The sequence below is a fragment of the Pieris brassicae genome, chromosome 14 (assembly GCF_905147105.1).
Source record: "Pieris brassicae chromosome 14, ilPieBrab1.1, whole genome shotgun sequence".
Lineage (NCBI taxonomy): Eukaryota > Metazoa > Arthropoda > Insecta > Lepidoptera > Pieridae > Pieris > Pieris brassicae.
The window spans coordinates 383,162-399,493 of NC_059678.1; the positions used below are offsets into that span (position 1 = coordinate 383,162).

General features: G+C 34.6%; 2 protein-coding genes and 1 long non-coding RNA gene across 5 annotated transcripts; 1 reads left to right on the top strand and 2 right to left on the bottom strand.

Moving 5' to 3' along the window:
• The first annotated feature begins 573 nt into the window (after positions 1-573).
• On the top strand, positions 574-6,682 carry LOC123718167 (serine hydrolase-like protein). Of its 2 annotated transcripts, none has more exons than XM_045674591.1 (6): positions 574-1,194; positions 2,010-2,077; positions 3,451-3,720; positions 4,377-4,573; positions 5,119-5,216; positions 5,809-6,682. In XM_045674591.1, the coding sequence occupies exons 2-6, from the start codon at positions 2,014-2,016 to the stop codon at positions 6,098-6,100; spliced, it is 921 nt and encodes a 306-aa protein (XP_045530547.1). In that variant the 5' UTR covers positions 574-1,194; positions 2,010-2,013; the 3' UTR covers positions 6,101-6,682. The 2 variants fall into 2 exon arrangements, with proteins under 2 accessions (XP_045530547.1, XP_045530546.1); XM_045674590.1 differs by having other exon boundaries at positions 575-1,253.
• A 119-nt stretch (positions 6,683-6,801) lies between these two features.
• On the bottom strand, positions 6,802-10,875 carry LOC123718142 (serine hydrolase-like protein). Of its 2 annotated transcripts, none has more exons than XM_045674555.1 (5): positions 10,199-10,269; positions 9,730-9,891; positions 8,944-9,051; positions 8,127-8,400; positions 6,802-7,629 (listed from the first exon to the last, which is right to left on the bottom strand). In XM_045674555.1, the coding sequence occupies exons 2-5, from the start codon at positions 9,797-9,799 to the stop codon at positions 7,323-7,325; spliced, it is 759 nt and encodes a 252-aa protein (XP_045530511.1). In that variant the 5' UTR covers positions 9,800-9,891; positions 10,199-10,269; the 3' UTR covers positions 6,802-7,322. The 2 variants fall into 2 exon arrangements, with proteins under 2 accessions (XP_045530511.1, XP_045530510.1); XM_045674554.1 differs by lacking the exon at positions 10,199-10,269 and adding an exon at positions 10,455-10,875 and having other exon boundaries at positions 6,803-7,629.
• A 136-nt stretch (positions 10,876-11,011) lies between these two features.
• LOC123718211 lies at positions 11,012-13,870 on the bottom strand. The gene is made up of 3 exons (XR_006754936.1): positions 13,762-13,870; positions 11,661-11,751; positions 11,012-11,245 (listed from the first exon to the last, which is right to left on the bottom strand). It is a non-coding gene; the product is annotated as an uncharacterized LOC123718211 (long non-coding RNA).
• Positions 13,871-16,332: the final 2,462 nt, after the last annotated feature.

Consider the following 16,332-nt stretch of genomic DNA (forward strand, 5'->3'; position numbering starts at 1 on the left):
CTGATATAAATAATACAGGCGTAGTGTAAATAAATTATTTGAACAGGCGCAGGGATAGGTCTTTAACAATATTATATTATTATTTAATAATAATAACGTAATGTTACTAATTGAGGAGGCCCATAAATTTGTATGGATTTCAAGGGTTTCACATGTGTTGGAACTACACAAGATACAATTAGTAGATTTAGCTCATCCGCCAGTGCCTGGGTTGAATATCACATCATACCCGTCTTATTGGTGCGATGCAGATTTGATAAAAAAATATATATAATGGCAATAGTTTTAACTTTATGCCAGTTCAAAGTTTCAAATAAAAGGTTGGGAAACTACATGCGAGAAAAAAACAACATAGAGATAAGCTAATTAAAAACAAAATATGTACATAAACATATTACATCTTAATATTATTACTGACTATAAAAGAAGATAAAAGGAACGTAATTAACAAGAGAACAAGAATCTAAATAATAATTGTTGTAATATCAAATTTTCGCGCCTTTTGTTCCATAGGTTGAGTTGTCTTTTATGTCAAATCTCGTTTGTCTTTGCCATTCTCTGTGAACATTACTTGCCGATGTATTGTTTTTTAAGCTTAATAAAGTCTAAGTTTTTTCACATATAAAACAACTTGTTTCCATTAAATTATGAATAACTTTCCGAACGACTCGTTATAATTAGGTCTAGTTATTTTTTAAATCTCATAATTTATTGTAATGTGAGTGAATGAGAAAAAACCTCTGCAATACATTGTTGCGTCATTATTTACAAAGAGTTAGGCAGACAAAATAACGTAGCTGATAGCTCTAAGGCCTAAGCCCCTATCCTATGGTCAGTTGGAAATAAACCACCGCTTAATGAACATGCATTTCATTTGCCACCATTATCTAACAGCTAAATAGTAGAAAGTACATTTATTTAACTTTACAACATTATAAACCACATAAAATCAAGAGAAAAAAACACTAGATTATAAAAATTACGTCATCTTCAAAAATCTGTCATTAACGTAAATCTTTAACAGGCGCGGTAAGAGTACTGAATAGTTATTGGGTTTTCGAGAAATTTGTGGACACATTTTGAGTTATGATTTTATTACGGACAGTTGGACTTTAACGCTGATAACGTAATCTCATTTTATCTAAACGTAACGTCATAATTGTTAGAAACATAAAAGCGTGATTATTGAAGCAGGTTTGTGTTGAAATTCTAAAATGTGTTAATATGAGGAATTTGATGTGTCATTTAAAATCGTAAGTCTTTAATTGTATTTACTACTAATATTTTCCTATTTACTTACGATTATTTCTTGTTTGAAAATGATACTGATTTAAGTTTACGTTGCTAAAAAATAAATAAACAAGCCATTACAATATTCTGGTATCAGCATTGGTTGGTTAGTTGGTGCGTACTGACGTGCGTTCGTATCACGGCTTTGCACCAATGAATTTTCCTTCTAAATGTGCATTTATACTCGCTTTTTGCAGTAAAGAAAAAGATCTTGAGAAAATCGGCATGCTTTAGACCACTTGGTCTGAAGCATGCTTTTTGTACACGCCGTCGAAGTCGACGTGGGAAATGAAAAAAGTCTACGCCCAGACATTGCAGAATATGAATTACTATATTTTGTTTTTCTTATATTTGTAAGAGGCGGTCGGCGTTCGAATAAGGGCTGTTTAACACTCGGTCGTACAAAGAAAAAGTAGACCTAATATCGACTGAGTGTGCTGGCACCTTCTTGCCTATAAAAATTTAAAGAAGATTTTAAGAAGGAAGCCATCTATTATGACAACTTTGTAGGATTACTACTGAACTATTCAATGTACGCTCTTAGACTCTCATTGGGTCCGCCTAGCTCCTTCCACAAGCTTAGAAGTGCACTTCGCAGGCTTCACGGAACGACCTCAATGACGTGGATGTCTGTTCGTTGGGAAGCCACAGTTGTACCGTTTATAAAATAACTTTGGGTAATCCAAGTTTTTTTATCAACTACGTATTTTATTTTACAGAGCAATGAGTACTCTAGCGAATACAGAAAAAAACATTACGGTTAAAGCTCAATGGGGCAAAATAGCAGGTGAGTAGATTTTTATACAATTTATTGAATGATTCATTAAAATAAAACATCTTGCTACTCGATAATCAATACGCTATTATACTTTATATAAAAAGACCTATTAAGAAATTTAAATACAGATTCTCAGATAGACAATTCTCATTTCTGAAGATGTTCATGATATATACCTAGACAACACAAAAATATATATTATATAGTATATTTAAAGAAAATACTTTCTACCGGATTGAAGCTACGTATAATTATTTTACATAATTTTAAATTAATATAAATAAAACATAGCTTCAATCCCGTAAAATAGTGATTTCTTTAAATGTGTAAAAGCCATGTTAACAAAAGACAATACTAAAATAAGTATAAATAGAAAATTAAAACATTTTTAAAAACTTTGGTCTTTGTATGCAGTGGCAGTATACCTTTTATCAATGATCGTTGAACGGAGAAAGCACCAGCTCTGGGGTCACCAGTTCCATCTACCAGGCACCAACTTAAATCTTTAATTGGCGCCTGTACACTTGAACCCCACAGCACAAGCGTTATTATTGAAGTGGAAGAAGAAACTTCTTTATCGGCGTTGGATAAAAAAATACCGTCACATTTTTCCGTTACGTGCCATCTTTTTCTTGTCCCTACCACGGTTGATCCGAAGAGATTTGAAGCCATTAATAACAAACATATATAATAACTATAACAATGATTGTAATAATTATTACAATATGTTTGTTATTATCACAATTAATGAATTTCTGTAATAACCTTAGTAGTAATAAGGTAAAATGAAATAATTGTATTATTTGTATTCATGTCTATGATAATAAAAGCCTTATGTTAAACTTTATCTAATTTAACTATTTAACCAATTTCTGTAAAGTTTCATATAGTAGATCATTTTTCGAAAAATAAGGCCCTAAAGAAGTTTCACTTCTTACACACGTAACACTTCTACACGCACATATTTTTTCTATAACTACCTTTTTCATCTTTAACCACTTTCTTAAAAACAAAATTGTCACTAACGATCCAAAACTGTACGTTCACTAACAATCTTAAACAACATCCCATCTGTGCTTTGCTTAAAAAGTATTCATCTAGTATAACATTAGTTTAATAATAAAATTGTTAGTGTCTTTGCCAAAGGTTATTTCAACAGTGCAATCAGTCCACCCCCATCCTAGTGGTAGTTCCATGCTGTTGCTTTTGGCCTTCAGCCGAATGGGCAGGCACAACTGCCTCACTTGTTCACTGTTCTGTACCGCTGTCTCACAGAAAACCGGCGTGAAGTGATACAATATGTTCATCTTGTTGTACTCGCGTCTCGTGCGGTGAGTCACTCCGGCGCTTTTACACAAAGTAATGTTTTTACCGTTTTACAGCCATAACTTGGGGTAATTCGTCAAATCCACCCGTTCTTCTATGCCCTGGAAGAATGGTTCCCTGCTCCAGCTTCCGGCCGCTAATTAAACATATGCCTGACTGCTTCTTCTACGTAGCTATCGACCTGCCTGGCAGCGGTCTGTCGGACCACCTACCACCAGGCATCCGATACACAGTATTGGATTTACTGCCGTCAATTGCGAAGGTGGTGGAACACTTTAAATGGGAGAAGATAATGTTTATCGGTCACTCTTTGGGGACTGTTATTGGTGAGTTTTACTTCGACACAAACAGTCATGTGAAAAAGAAGACCTGGCCGCTATTTTAAGGTTATTTTGCTGCTGAGATTTGCAATTTAGTATGACTTTTGACTTGGAGAAGGTTCGTTGATCGTTCACATCAAAACCTATCGATCATGTAGAAACATATTTACGAACAACACACGGCAGTGTCCATGACACAGCCACATCCCTTTTTTTATTAATACAATACTTTTTCACAACTATAACAGTTGTATTCGATGTTGCCTGTGACGGTATTAATGATATTCGAACGTCAGTCATGTTTCCTCCTGGCAAGTACTTTGTAGGTTTTTTTCAATAAAACCGGGCAAACGGGCAAGAGGTTAATTTGATGAAAAGTGATGCCACCGCCCATGGACACTCACATAGCCAGAAAGCTCGCAAGTGCATTGCCGGCCTTCTAAGTTGGTTCGCTCTTTTCTTGAAGGATCCTAAGTCGAATTGGTTCGGAAATACTTCAGTGGGCAGCTGGTTCTAAATTCACGTCCCACGAAAAGAGTATCCCCAGTGCTGTCATACGCATAGAAATGTATTAGAAGCACCGTGAATGAAATTGATTCAGAAATACTTCGAAAGGCAGCTGATATGAAAGTGCCTCCAAAAAACTTTAATACATTTTTTAGGAACATATTTCACCATGGCGTATCCGAACCGTGTAACACGTTTCGTCCAACTAGACCCCATACCTCTGTACCACACGGTGACCCCGGAGACCTTCGAGTCTTGGTACAAGGAATACTATCGCAGCAATTATGATGACGATCAGTACGTAAAGCATACCAGTGGACGGTATACAGCACCCCGATATAGCTTGGATGTTGTAAGTTAGATAAACATTATGTAACAAATGAGTAATTAAATTATTTCTATAGCCACATGTACAATCTCCAATTCACGAACATCGTCCAATTCATAAAGTGCAACCTGCTCTGGATCTGACGGCGACATGAACCGAATAGCCAGAACTCTAAGGTCCTTACTGAACTCACAACCCAAGGAAAGAGAAAACCCGGTAGACCGAGGCTGTGTTGGTGGGATGGAGTTGTGAAGAACCTCGAAATCATAGGGGTTCGCAAGGAAGCGGAAAGCACTGGATAGATATTGATGGCGAAGTGTACTGGAGGAGACTAAGGCCCATAAGGCTGTATAACCATTGATGATGATGATACCTACAATTTGTGATGACTTCATTTGAAACGCGCAAACGAATCATTTTCATTACAGCCTACAGACCTTTGGGCCAGTCAGCGGTTAGACCTTTATGTAGAAGGAACATGACACTTCCTCTAGAGAAGAACCGCCGAGAGAAGTTTAACACTTCTGCATAAATCATTGTTCTTGAATAATATCGGTAAATGTTTTCAGATAAAAAGGAGACTGATGGCAGCCCATAAAATTAACGAGGAAACCCTAGAGCATGTTTTAGACAGATATATCGAACCAGCCGGAGATGGCTTGTATAGGTAAGCATTGCACGTGACGGTCCTGGGTTCGATCTAGGGAGCAAACAGGCAGGAGGCTCATCTGATGTTAAGACACCGCCGCTCATAAACTCACACTGCCGGAAGGCTCTCAACGGCTTTTAAGAATAATTTGTACGCTCCATTCTTGAAGGACCTTAAGTTAGATTAATCCGGAAATACTCCAGCTGGTTCAAAATAATGCTGGTGGTGGAACTGCCTTAAAAACGCTCAGTTGTGGAACGACAGACGTCGAGGTGATACAGGTGGAGTTTCTGCCTAGACGTTCGAATGCATTAAATCATGTGTGGAGAAAGGATGTGGTGAGGTGTTGAGGTGTCTTCGTGAGCGAGTCTTCTGTGCCTCACACGTTGATATTTAGGTTTTATCGATATTGTCTTTCACCGTCAATCTAATATGCAAGTAGGTGATCAGCATCATGTGCCTGATACACGCCGTCGACTTGTAGGGTCATGTAGATTTGCTCACGATGTTGCCCTTCACCGTTCGAGGGGATCCTATGACCTCAGGGATGATAGTCGCACATTGAACTAGGCCAACTGCTCACAGTTATTGCAGTACAAAATGTTTCCAGGTTCACCTACGACCAACGTATGAAGAACACCACCACAATGCCGTTCTCACCTGACAACTTAAAATTATTCTTGACATCAGCGAAAATTCCCATCCTCGCAATTTTCGCCAAATTTGTCATAGATGCGGGAGTATATTCCAAAGTACCTTTCGCTTTCGACACAAAAGCGTGGCCGCACGATAATTACGGGTACAAAATAGTGTCCGGGTATCACGACGTGCACATGAGTAGCCCTGAGTTAATGGCGGATGATATAGCTAAATTTTTATTACAATCAAAAGCTAAGTTGTAATTAGTTAGGTTTTTGGTAACCCAGCCCAGCATTGGAGGCGAATACAAGGTCCATCTACTACGTTGGCTGGAGCACCTTGAGCGCATGGGCGGTGAAGGAAGCTTTTGGCCCAGGTACCGTTAGTTCGACAGAGTGGAGGAGGATCTGCTGTAACTGAAAGCCAGCAATTACCAATTCTAATTTCTAGCCTAGACACTACTACCATTCATACTGAGGGCGCCAGACCAGATCCATGCAGCTTCCTCACAATCGAGTAGCCCTCAATATCGATAAATTTTTAGCCTCTTTACTACTCAACGCTGTTTAACTAGCGGCCTGAAAGAAAAAATAAACAGGCTAGCTAATGCTTAGGTGACCATGTGACAGAAAAAGAAAAGATTAAACATCAGCATTAAAAAATCTTTATTAAATATGTAACATATAGTACATTATTGAAGATGAAGTTTTCAGTTCCATAATATACTTTTCCGATTCTGAGAACCTAATTTACAGCCCGTCCCCGGACAATCGTCAAACCTTCCAATATATTGAAATATCCAGGTTATAAAGGGAGCGTTTAAGTATTACGTAACGAATTTGGGGGGGGGGTCCTCTTGTAAAACGTTACGATGCGGGGCGGGGATTGAATTACGCGTTATTGATAATACTATTTTCCACTTTCCAGTACTTTACACCACATAATGGTAGGTTTTAGGTATAAAGAGTCACTGGGGGGTGGTCACGAAACGTTTTACTATTAGATACAGCAACGTTACGGCGCGTTTCATGGGGGAGGATCAAGAATCTCCAAAACTTGCGTGACGTAATACTAGAACGCTCCCAAATCGAAACCAAACCCAGTTAAATGCTATTATGATTTTAAGGGTATTAAAAAAAAGGTTAAATACTACGTATAAACTTTATCACACATACCACCACCACTTTACCGTCCCGTGTGCTCTGCAGCAATTTGAATTATAATTGATATAAGCGAGATGGCGCTTATATCAATTGCCGCGAAATTGGTATTTTATTTTTGATCTTTTTAAGTAAATCCTTTCTATAACATATTTATAAGTGATTGTCCTCCTGATAACATGTGTGATGTTAGAGAGCAAAAATAAAATAAATCAATTGACCAAAAATCGTTTAAGGGAGTCAGACAACTTATAATATATTAATAATAAACAAACTCTGTTCGTAATTTTTTACATCTTTTATAACAATATATTTGTATAAAAATCTATAATTTCGAAATAAGAATATCATTATCTAAAAACATCAACAATTCCTCTATAAATCTCTCTGGATTCGTCAAATGGACATCATGGCCACCTTCGACCCAAATGACATTGACATTTTTATTCGCTTCTGACATATGGGACATAAGCTTGACAGATAGGTTTGACTGCTGGTAGTAGAAATCTGTCATGAGGCTAGCACAAATAAATAATGACGGCGTCCGATGTTGGGAAAATAAATCTATATAAAATTGTTCTCGTAGTGAATTAAATCCGGGTGTAATTTTGTAACGCCTATCCCAAGATAATCTGTAATAAATATTAATTTCTTATAGTTAATATTTAAAAGTGTATTAAAATTGCTCTCGTAAAAGGTGTCCAAAAACTTTAGTGGTATTTGAACATGGTCTTCTTTTCTTGTTCCGACTAAAATCTCCTGCCTTTTGCTTTATCTTTTATTGTATTATAATGTATTATCTTCTTTCATAATCAATAATAATATTAAGATTTCATATGTTTATGTACATATTTTGTTTTTAAATCGCTTATCCCTTTGTTTATTTTTTCTCGCGTGTAGTTTCCCAACCTTTTACTTGAAACTAACATAAAGTCAAAACTATTGCCATTATATAAAAAAAGATGGTCTTAGGGTAAACTTTCTATAGGAGTTGACATCACTGACATTTGTGAACTGTCAAATGTAGACATTCATTCATTTTTTAAATCGGTTAAAATAGTTGTATTTGAAAATTTGTATACTATACATTGAAGGATTTTGGAGGAGATTCTATGGACATTTGTCTCACCTGTACAAATTGGGCCCCATTTCCACCAGACACCTTGACAGTACTATCTCCGCTTCCTCCTCATTAATAGCCCTCGCATTCAGAACGGACCTCATGGCCTGCTCTTTGGTGTATGCCCTCTCACTATCGTATTTATGGTAATTATCATAAAAGTTTTGATATGATTTGAAAAATCGTTTATAATCTTGCACATTGCAGTATTCGAGCGACGGTCCCGGGTCTAAATAGATAGCTTTCTTCACTCGTTTTGGGTAAATTGAAGCGTAGAACATTCCTGAAAATATTAACATACATTTTATATGGCTGTAAAAGTAATAATGAAAGATTTCGCTTGTATATAGGGAAATGTTTTCCACAATTGTTTATTATATTTTTAAATCCAAATATCATTGGATTTACCTAGAATTTAATAAATATTTTCATTACTTTATATAAAGAATATCTATATACGGTTTCTGGGGGGCTATAATTGTAGATTTTATTTTCAATTGCATACAATTGAATATGTGCAAAATAATTAAATTCTATAAAACAATGCTATAACTGAATGTAAATGTTTAGAGTGCCTGCGTCTGACTATACCCTGGGGGCGTTAAATTGACTATTTAGGTTATCGCTATATATTCAAATAGCACACTAGATTTTGTCTAGTTTTAGTCTACACAATAATGTAATTAATCAATTAATTTAAAAAAATCTTTCTTTCATTAGATTTTGAAGAGATTTATTTCAGATTGATTTCCATTGCAATTTTACTGCCCTAATTAACTAATTGTTTTAATAATTATATATCTAACCAATAAAATATATATCTTACCCTGTTCAGAACCAAGAGAATGTCCAATATAAATGAACTGTTCCCATCCCAAATGTTGGACCACTAAATCAATGATGGGTACACCAATGAAACGGGTAAGGGCCATACCTACAAATAAAATATTAAGACATTTTATAGCAAAAGAGATTCCATTTTTGTGCCATGCCTCATGTTAACCTTTCTAAAATTCTTATGCACAAATTCAACATATATAATTGAATTGATCACTTAAAAAACTTAAATGACAGGGGTTGTAGGAAGAAATTATTAGGGAGTTGTTAATGAAGCATTAAGTTTATTTTCAAAACTTATAATGACAAAGTGAAATGCAAATTTGAAATAAATTTAATAAATTTTTGAATAGCTCCCCTTAACAATAAGAATTGCCCCCCTGTGGCCTTTTTTTAATTTGCACCTGGACAAAGAACTAATTAATTTTTATTTCCACGATATAATTGTCTTGTGACACAATATATCCAAACCTAATGTGTCGGACACAGATGGGTCATCACCTTGTCTATTAAACTTATTTTTTTTTATTATCATAATGTCTCAGCCTGAGCATTTTATTACAACAACTTAGTGTAGCAAAAACTAGCCTCCCCCATTTCATTGTTTTTAAAATATTTGGAAATAAATATAGCATGTTACTGCTGAATATCATTCTAATTGCAAAGGACTTTTTGAAACAGGGCCAGTAGTTTTTTGAGTTTATTAAATACAAATATACAAAAATAGACAGCAGATAAGCTTTCATTGTTAACACAATAAATTTCATTACCACACCTTTTGGGAAAGGATCTGACTTGCCATTACCCGGCAAATCAACCAGGACACAATAATACTTTGCAGGCATCAACTTTAGTAGAGGTAAAAATGTGGCGGCACTGTCTAGGCGACCATGAACTAATAATACTGGTTCTCCACTGGTATTGCCATATGATAGCACTGAAAATTAAAATTTTAGATAAATGTAACTGTTGTTATATTATGTAACTTATAATCACATCAGATATATATTTTTGTAAATTTATAGTGGTGGTAGTATATTCCTGGACCTATATTTTTAGGTTTATTTACGGAATTTCTCTTTAACAGACACATCTTATATTTTGTCATAGCAGAATAAAGGTATTGAATAAGAGAGGACTTTTAAATAATACCTCTAAGAACCCTCTAATGTTCCCATGTATTTTCCCTACATATTTTTATTCATTATTAAAGTTGACAAATGGATGTAGCAGAAATTCTTTACCTGAAATAGTTATTATTTCACAGCTATTTTAACCTGCTGGCTACCACATAATACTGTATGATAGCACCAATTTATAAAGGGGAACACAATATTATTATAGGTTGAGAGTAAACATATTTTACATAAAAGATAATTAATTATATAACTTAGTACTTGGTAAAAGCATAAAATTATCGGTATGCATTACATGCATTGTACAGGATGACATTTAAAAGATAATACTACACTACTATGGGTACTTAGTTATGTTACTTACATGCAATATTTCCCCATGGGACTTTTAATTTCCACTCTTTCAATTCCATATTACGACCCGTAATTATATACCAACTTTATATAGTTATATTAAACATTTTGGTCACCAGGATATCATAGTAGTTGTTTTTATATCATGAGGAAAATGTTCGTTATGATTCTTAGAGCAGTGAGTAATAAATAAAATTATATATGTAATAATTCAACAGACACAATTAGTTTTTAAGTCAAAGATCAAACTACAACTGCTTAAGTACATTAAATTTGTCCGTAATTTCCATACGATCAAGGTCAGATTCAGATAGTAATAGAGTAGGTAATGTTATTAATTGTACAGCATTACATTATTTGTTTTTGTGGTTCAAAAAGTTGAGCTCAAAATCCATCAACCAATGATCAAAGATCAAAATCCCTGCCACGGCTTCCCGCGTTGTTTATTTCATTACTGTCAAAATTCAAATGTCATTCTTGCTCACGCGGGTTCTAGATACTAGTGATTAGAATTGAATTTTAGTGAAAATTTAATTTAAATAAATATTAAAAATAAAACAATAAAAATAGAGTTTAGACCGTATATTTCGTAAATAATATCTCAATAACAATCGATCTAGAAGTCTTAAATCAATTTCTGTTATAGCGCCATCTGTTAACATATAAGTATTATTTTCATGATTAGATTTCGCGCGGTTTTGGCATTTTTTAAGTAAATTTGGGATACAATGATTAATATTTTCTTCGATGTATAAGCCTATTTTCATTTTGTCATTTTTTACTTCTTTAAAGTAAGTTGACCTGCAAGAAACAATATATTTAGTACGTTATTTACTATAAATAAAATCAATTTTTTAGTATCCATGGTATTTATTTTTGTTATATTATGGCAATAGTTTTAAATTTATGCCAGTTTCAAGATCATAATAATTGTTTTTGTTTGTAATCTGTTCCTTTTCTGAGTTACTTTTAGCCTTAAAATTTATAAAACTTTTGTATGATGGGTTTCCATTATAACTACGCCCGACAGCCGAGGAAGAATAGTAGTATGTATATAAACACAAGAAACAAACAGTAACTTTGACTAAAACGTCTTATAAATATAATTAAATTTAAAAGTTTATCACGCGATTTAATCTTTTGCAATTAAACTTTCTTTTCAACGTGTGAGTGACGTTTAACGAGCGAAATTATAGGTAAAGCAAATATAAATCACCTTTTTTTTAAGCATCTATCAAATTTTGACAACCAACTATCGAAATCCGTGTACATCTCATCGAAACTCAACTTCTGTGACGCAGTTGTATCTGCAATAAAAATAGATAAACATCTTACACACCAAGAGCTCCTTAAATTATTGTTTATAAACTTCGATTTTGTCAAAAAGACTTTGTGTTATATTACTACGATGTCCATTCATTTTCGATTAATTAATATACCGCCGCCACCGCCGCGTATCTTGCGTTCATTTAAATCAACTCGATTTTACCGCGTTCCTCCGCGCTTCCCTTCTCTCTTCCTGCAGACACGCGCGCATTTACATAGATTAATTTGCCGCGCAAAAATTAGACGTCTGTACGAATCTTCTATTATAAGAATTACGTAGCAATGCTTGTTTGAGTGTTTTGTACATTATATTGTATCTGGGTATTCGTGCTGAAAATTGACGTTTAAAGCAACTGCTTCGTTTCATTCAGAGTTATTGTTGCAAAAATGGGAAAAATTATTTCCCTTTGATTTGTTGAAGAGATCTGTTGTATTGAGATCGATCTCAGGCTACGGATACTGTTGGATGGTGTAATAGTGATGAAGGTTATAATAGCGGCGGTAATTGAAAGACAGTAGTGGCTTGAACGAGGGTCTCACTACCCTGAAATCGTGCTTTCGGATCACAACTATAAATGGAATTTTCTAAGTGTGCACTTAAGTTTTAACACGTTATGGTAAAGGTAATAATCGTGAGGTAACCGGCACGCCTTAGACCGTAAAACGGCGTCATACACAAAAGGCTGATGTACTATTAACTGAGATATACAGAAATCTGAAGCCCAGACCTAAAAAATTCACGTTTTTTTTATAATTAAATAGCGGTCTATAGGAATTACTAAGGGATAATGTAGCATTTTAATTGTGAAAGAATTTTCGATATCGAGTAGTTTTGAAGAATATTCGTTACAAATATTATTATTTTTTTCTTTTTCATACTATAATATATAGTGTTATAGATCAATGCAGGTGAGACCGCAGAACACATCTAAGCCAATAAATGTATATTGTCTGTTAATCTGTTTTATTTATAATTAATACCAACATCAGAACATAGTTTTGTCGGTAATTGAACGCAGTTTATATATAGTTTATTGGAGTTTACTCCTTAAGAAACGATTTGAGTTATAAGGCCCGGTACGGAAATTTTATGAGGAGTAAAATCAAGTGTAACACGAAAAGTTGAGGCGTTACGTAGAAAGAGACAAACATATATATCTGTAGGATTGAACGTGTAACAGAATGATTCCATCTCATTCTCTCTCTAAACACAATTATTATTGTTATTATTATTATTATTATTATTTATATTGTTTTGTAACATACTTTATGTAATACGCTTAATTGAAGTAATATAAATAATCCGAATAATTACAGATATATGTTTGTTTCTCTTATCATTTTAGCAGATGCGTTCATTTACCCTTTTTTTCTATTCGATATATATCATAATTATCGTTCGTAAGGAGTAAACTCCAATCGTGCGTCGTAGCTGACACACACACACACATTTTTTTCCATAGTGTTTACGAAGGACAAAGGACACTGAGCTGCCACACGGATACAGATTATATACTAAAACTTGGGCTGATCGACAGAAGGCTTTTTTACTAATAAACAAAAGCTACACATAATAATAAAACCTACCAAATAAAATATTGATTTACTATAATTAATAATTAAAATATCGTAAAGTAATTATCAAACTACAATGATTCATTTTATATAAAAGTAACATCGTAGATATTTATGCGCGCAATTAACAAAAGAAAAATATACAAATTTTGTCTAACAACTCGTGAACCTTAAATACGAAATTAAAAATGAATAAGATTTTAGGACATTAATTTAAAGTGTGTATAACAACACATACATTTTCTGAACGCATATCACAAAACCATATTTTAAATTAAAATTTGATTTCAAATAAACAACGCTATTAAAAAATGGATCGTTATGTCAACGAGACAAAAACAAGAAATACATAATTAAAACTCGACATTCAAAACACTCGTAAGGGCAATGACAGTTGACATTCATAGATAACTCACCATCAAAACACAATTCCATTGTGATTTAAAGAAATTATAAACAACAACACACGCCACGGAGATTTTGTAAACACTGATGTGATAGTAGCAAAGCGCGATGATTGTGGACTAGTGAGGTCACATTGCGCTGAGCGACTTATCGATAAAATTATTTACATTAATTATCATAAAATGGTCAAAGGGACCACTTTCTATTATAGTTTTATAGTAATTATTAATTTATGTTGCTCCATTTAAGATTCTATTCGATACTTGTCGACTTTTTTTTAGATAAAATCTTTTAAAAAAAAAGATGAATCCAATTTTTTTTATTTAATTAACTTAATATTAACTACCTACTATGGAAAGTCCTAAATTCAGTTTCAAACGAAATAATAATTGGTAGGCATGCATTACATATAACGCCAGAGTGGAGAAATAAATTAGAAAGTGCATACCAATCGGCTCTGTTTAGGTGGGATGTGTTACCTAATGTACATGTCAGCATATCCTGGGAAACCCTCATGACAGTCTCGAGTTCCAGTTCGCACTTTCGAAAGTCGGACAGTCAACAAGTAAGGTGGACCAACGATTGGTCGGCTCTTTAGTCAGAGTCGCACGCGGTGCTTGTCTTCTGTTTGTAAGTGTCATCTGTGTAAATAGTGTTCAAAAGCCCTATGCCAAACGCCTTCTAATGACTTGTTTGTATGCCGCGTGTATCTTGGTTGTGACCTATTTATTTCGTAACAGCGTACATACATTGTATTGTTATATAAAAACAATTAAATACTAAAGATATGTATAGCCAAAGGTGGAATACTTAATATTTACAAACAGGTTCAAATATTTACGAAAGGAAAAAATCAATAGAAAATATTAAATACATTCAACTAAGTGATACCTCTTTCAGCTATGTTGTGTTGGTGTGAGAGTATATCTAGTATGTACGTGGGTGTGTGAATGGTGTGCTCATGATGCAGGTGATTTAGCGCTAGGATATTCATAATAATTCTATATAAGCATATTGCGATAGCTTTTATATATAATAACCGAATTATTATATATTAATTTACAAGTAACTGCGTATAGATTTCGAGTATTTTGACAAGTATTTTCACCCTAAACCTTTCTCAGGAACAACTCATTAGTGAAAACGGTTCATAAATCAGTTTATCGACTGCATACCAGCCAAACGGTCGCGAGACTAACTTTTATAATATGTTAATCAATACGAGGGTACTACTAAGTACCTTCAAATAGTTTTACAACTGTTATTCTTTTATTTTTCCCCTTGAAGAGATCGCTTAGTAACGGTAAGGCTGCCTATGGCACCAGATTTTTGTTTGTCGATGTGATTTTAAAAAACAAGATTAAGAAGTTTAGTTCAGAAATTTCTCAAGTCATGTTTAAGCGTCATCAAAATACATTCAGTAGGTTCTTACATAACCCATCGGACTTTGGCTTGAGTGTGCGACTTTTATCCCAAAGGTCGTATAGGATCCTGATGTGAGACGGGACTCACGTATCCACAAGTAGCATCCCAGCCCGTCCCATCCTCCATAAAAGACATCTATCCGTTCCTCGTCTCTAGTAATGCCTGTTGGCTTTAAAATAGTTGGATCATTGACGGACGCCAGAGAGCGGTGTATGATGTCGTTGAGCACGGCATGCCGAGAAAAGCGACCTGCACTCTTTCATGCAGGAGGCCGTGGCATCCAAGGCCATAATTCAGAGCCAACTTATGGGCACTTCTAAGCGACGGCTGATGGTAATGCGAATTGATTCAGGGTCCAACATGGGCCCAGTGGCTGAGGAAGGATAAGCATTAAGTGACTGACTTCACTGCCAACCTTTAAAGGGATTTGAAGACGTTTAAAATTTAAATCTCTTCCATTATTCAATCCCAGTGTCACTGTCATTAAAAGATAAAAGTAATTGGATTTCTTATCGCGAAACGATAAGGTTCTTTTTAAATCCTAAATAAATGAAATTCATATTTCAGCCGTATTAATTCTTTGAGACCTTACCTCCGTAACTCTTAACTGAACGACTGGGATCCATTAGTCCAAAAGAAGCGGTTGCAAGAACACTCGACCCCTAGGAATAAATCCAGGGTAAATGAGCCGATGTGTTTAATCTCTTTTCAATATTAAACAAAAAAAAATAGGGTTTAGGAACCTTAAACAAATAATTCCCAACGCACGTCTCGTAAATTCTGATGATAAAGGGCTTTTACGAACGTGTAGGCTTTAGTCTACAACCCACAATCTAAGGGCGTGTTTTCGTAACGACTGTTACATGTAACTTTCGTTCGTATGGTGAAGGAAAAACCCAAAAAGGTGACAGCGCCAGGCGTAGAAAACCACTATCAATTAAGAAATAATCACGAAACAGGAAGAGAAATTTGAGACCTTAAAGGATGGTACGCTAAGATGGTTTTAAGAAACGCTTCACGTGTCCACGTTCACCATATCTTCAATGTATTGAACCGATTGCTTTTTGACTATATGACTTTTATTTTTTGATAAATTTACAAGTAAATCGCAGTTCTCCTTCCTTAGTGATGTTTTAAATTAACCAAGACAGATGATA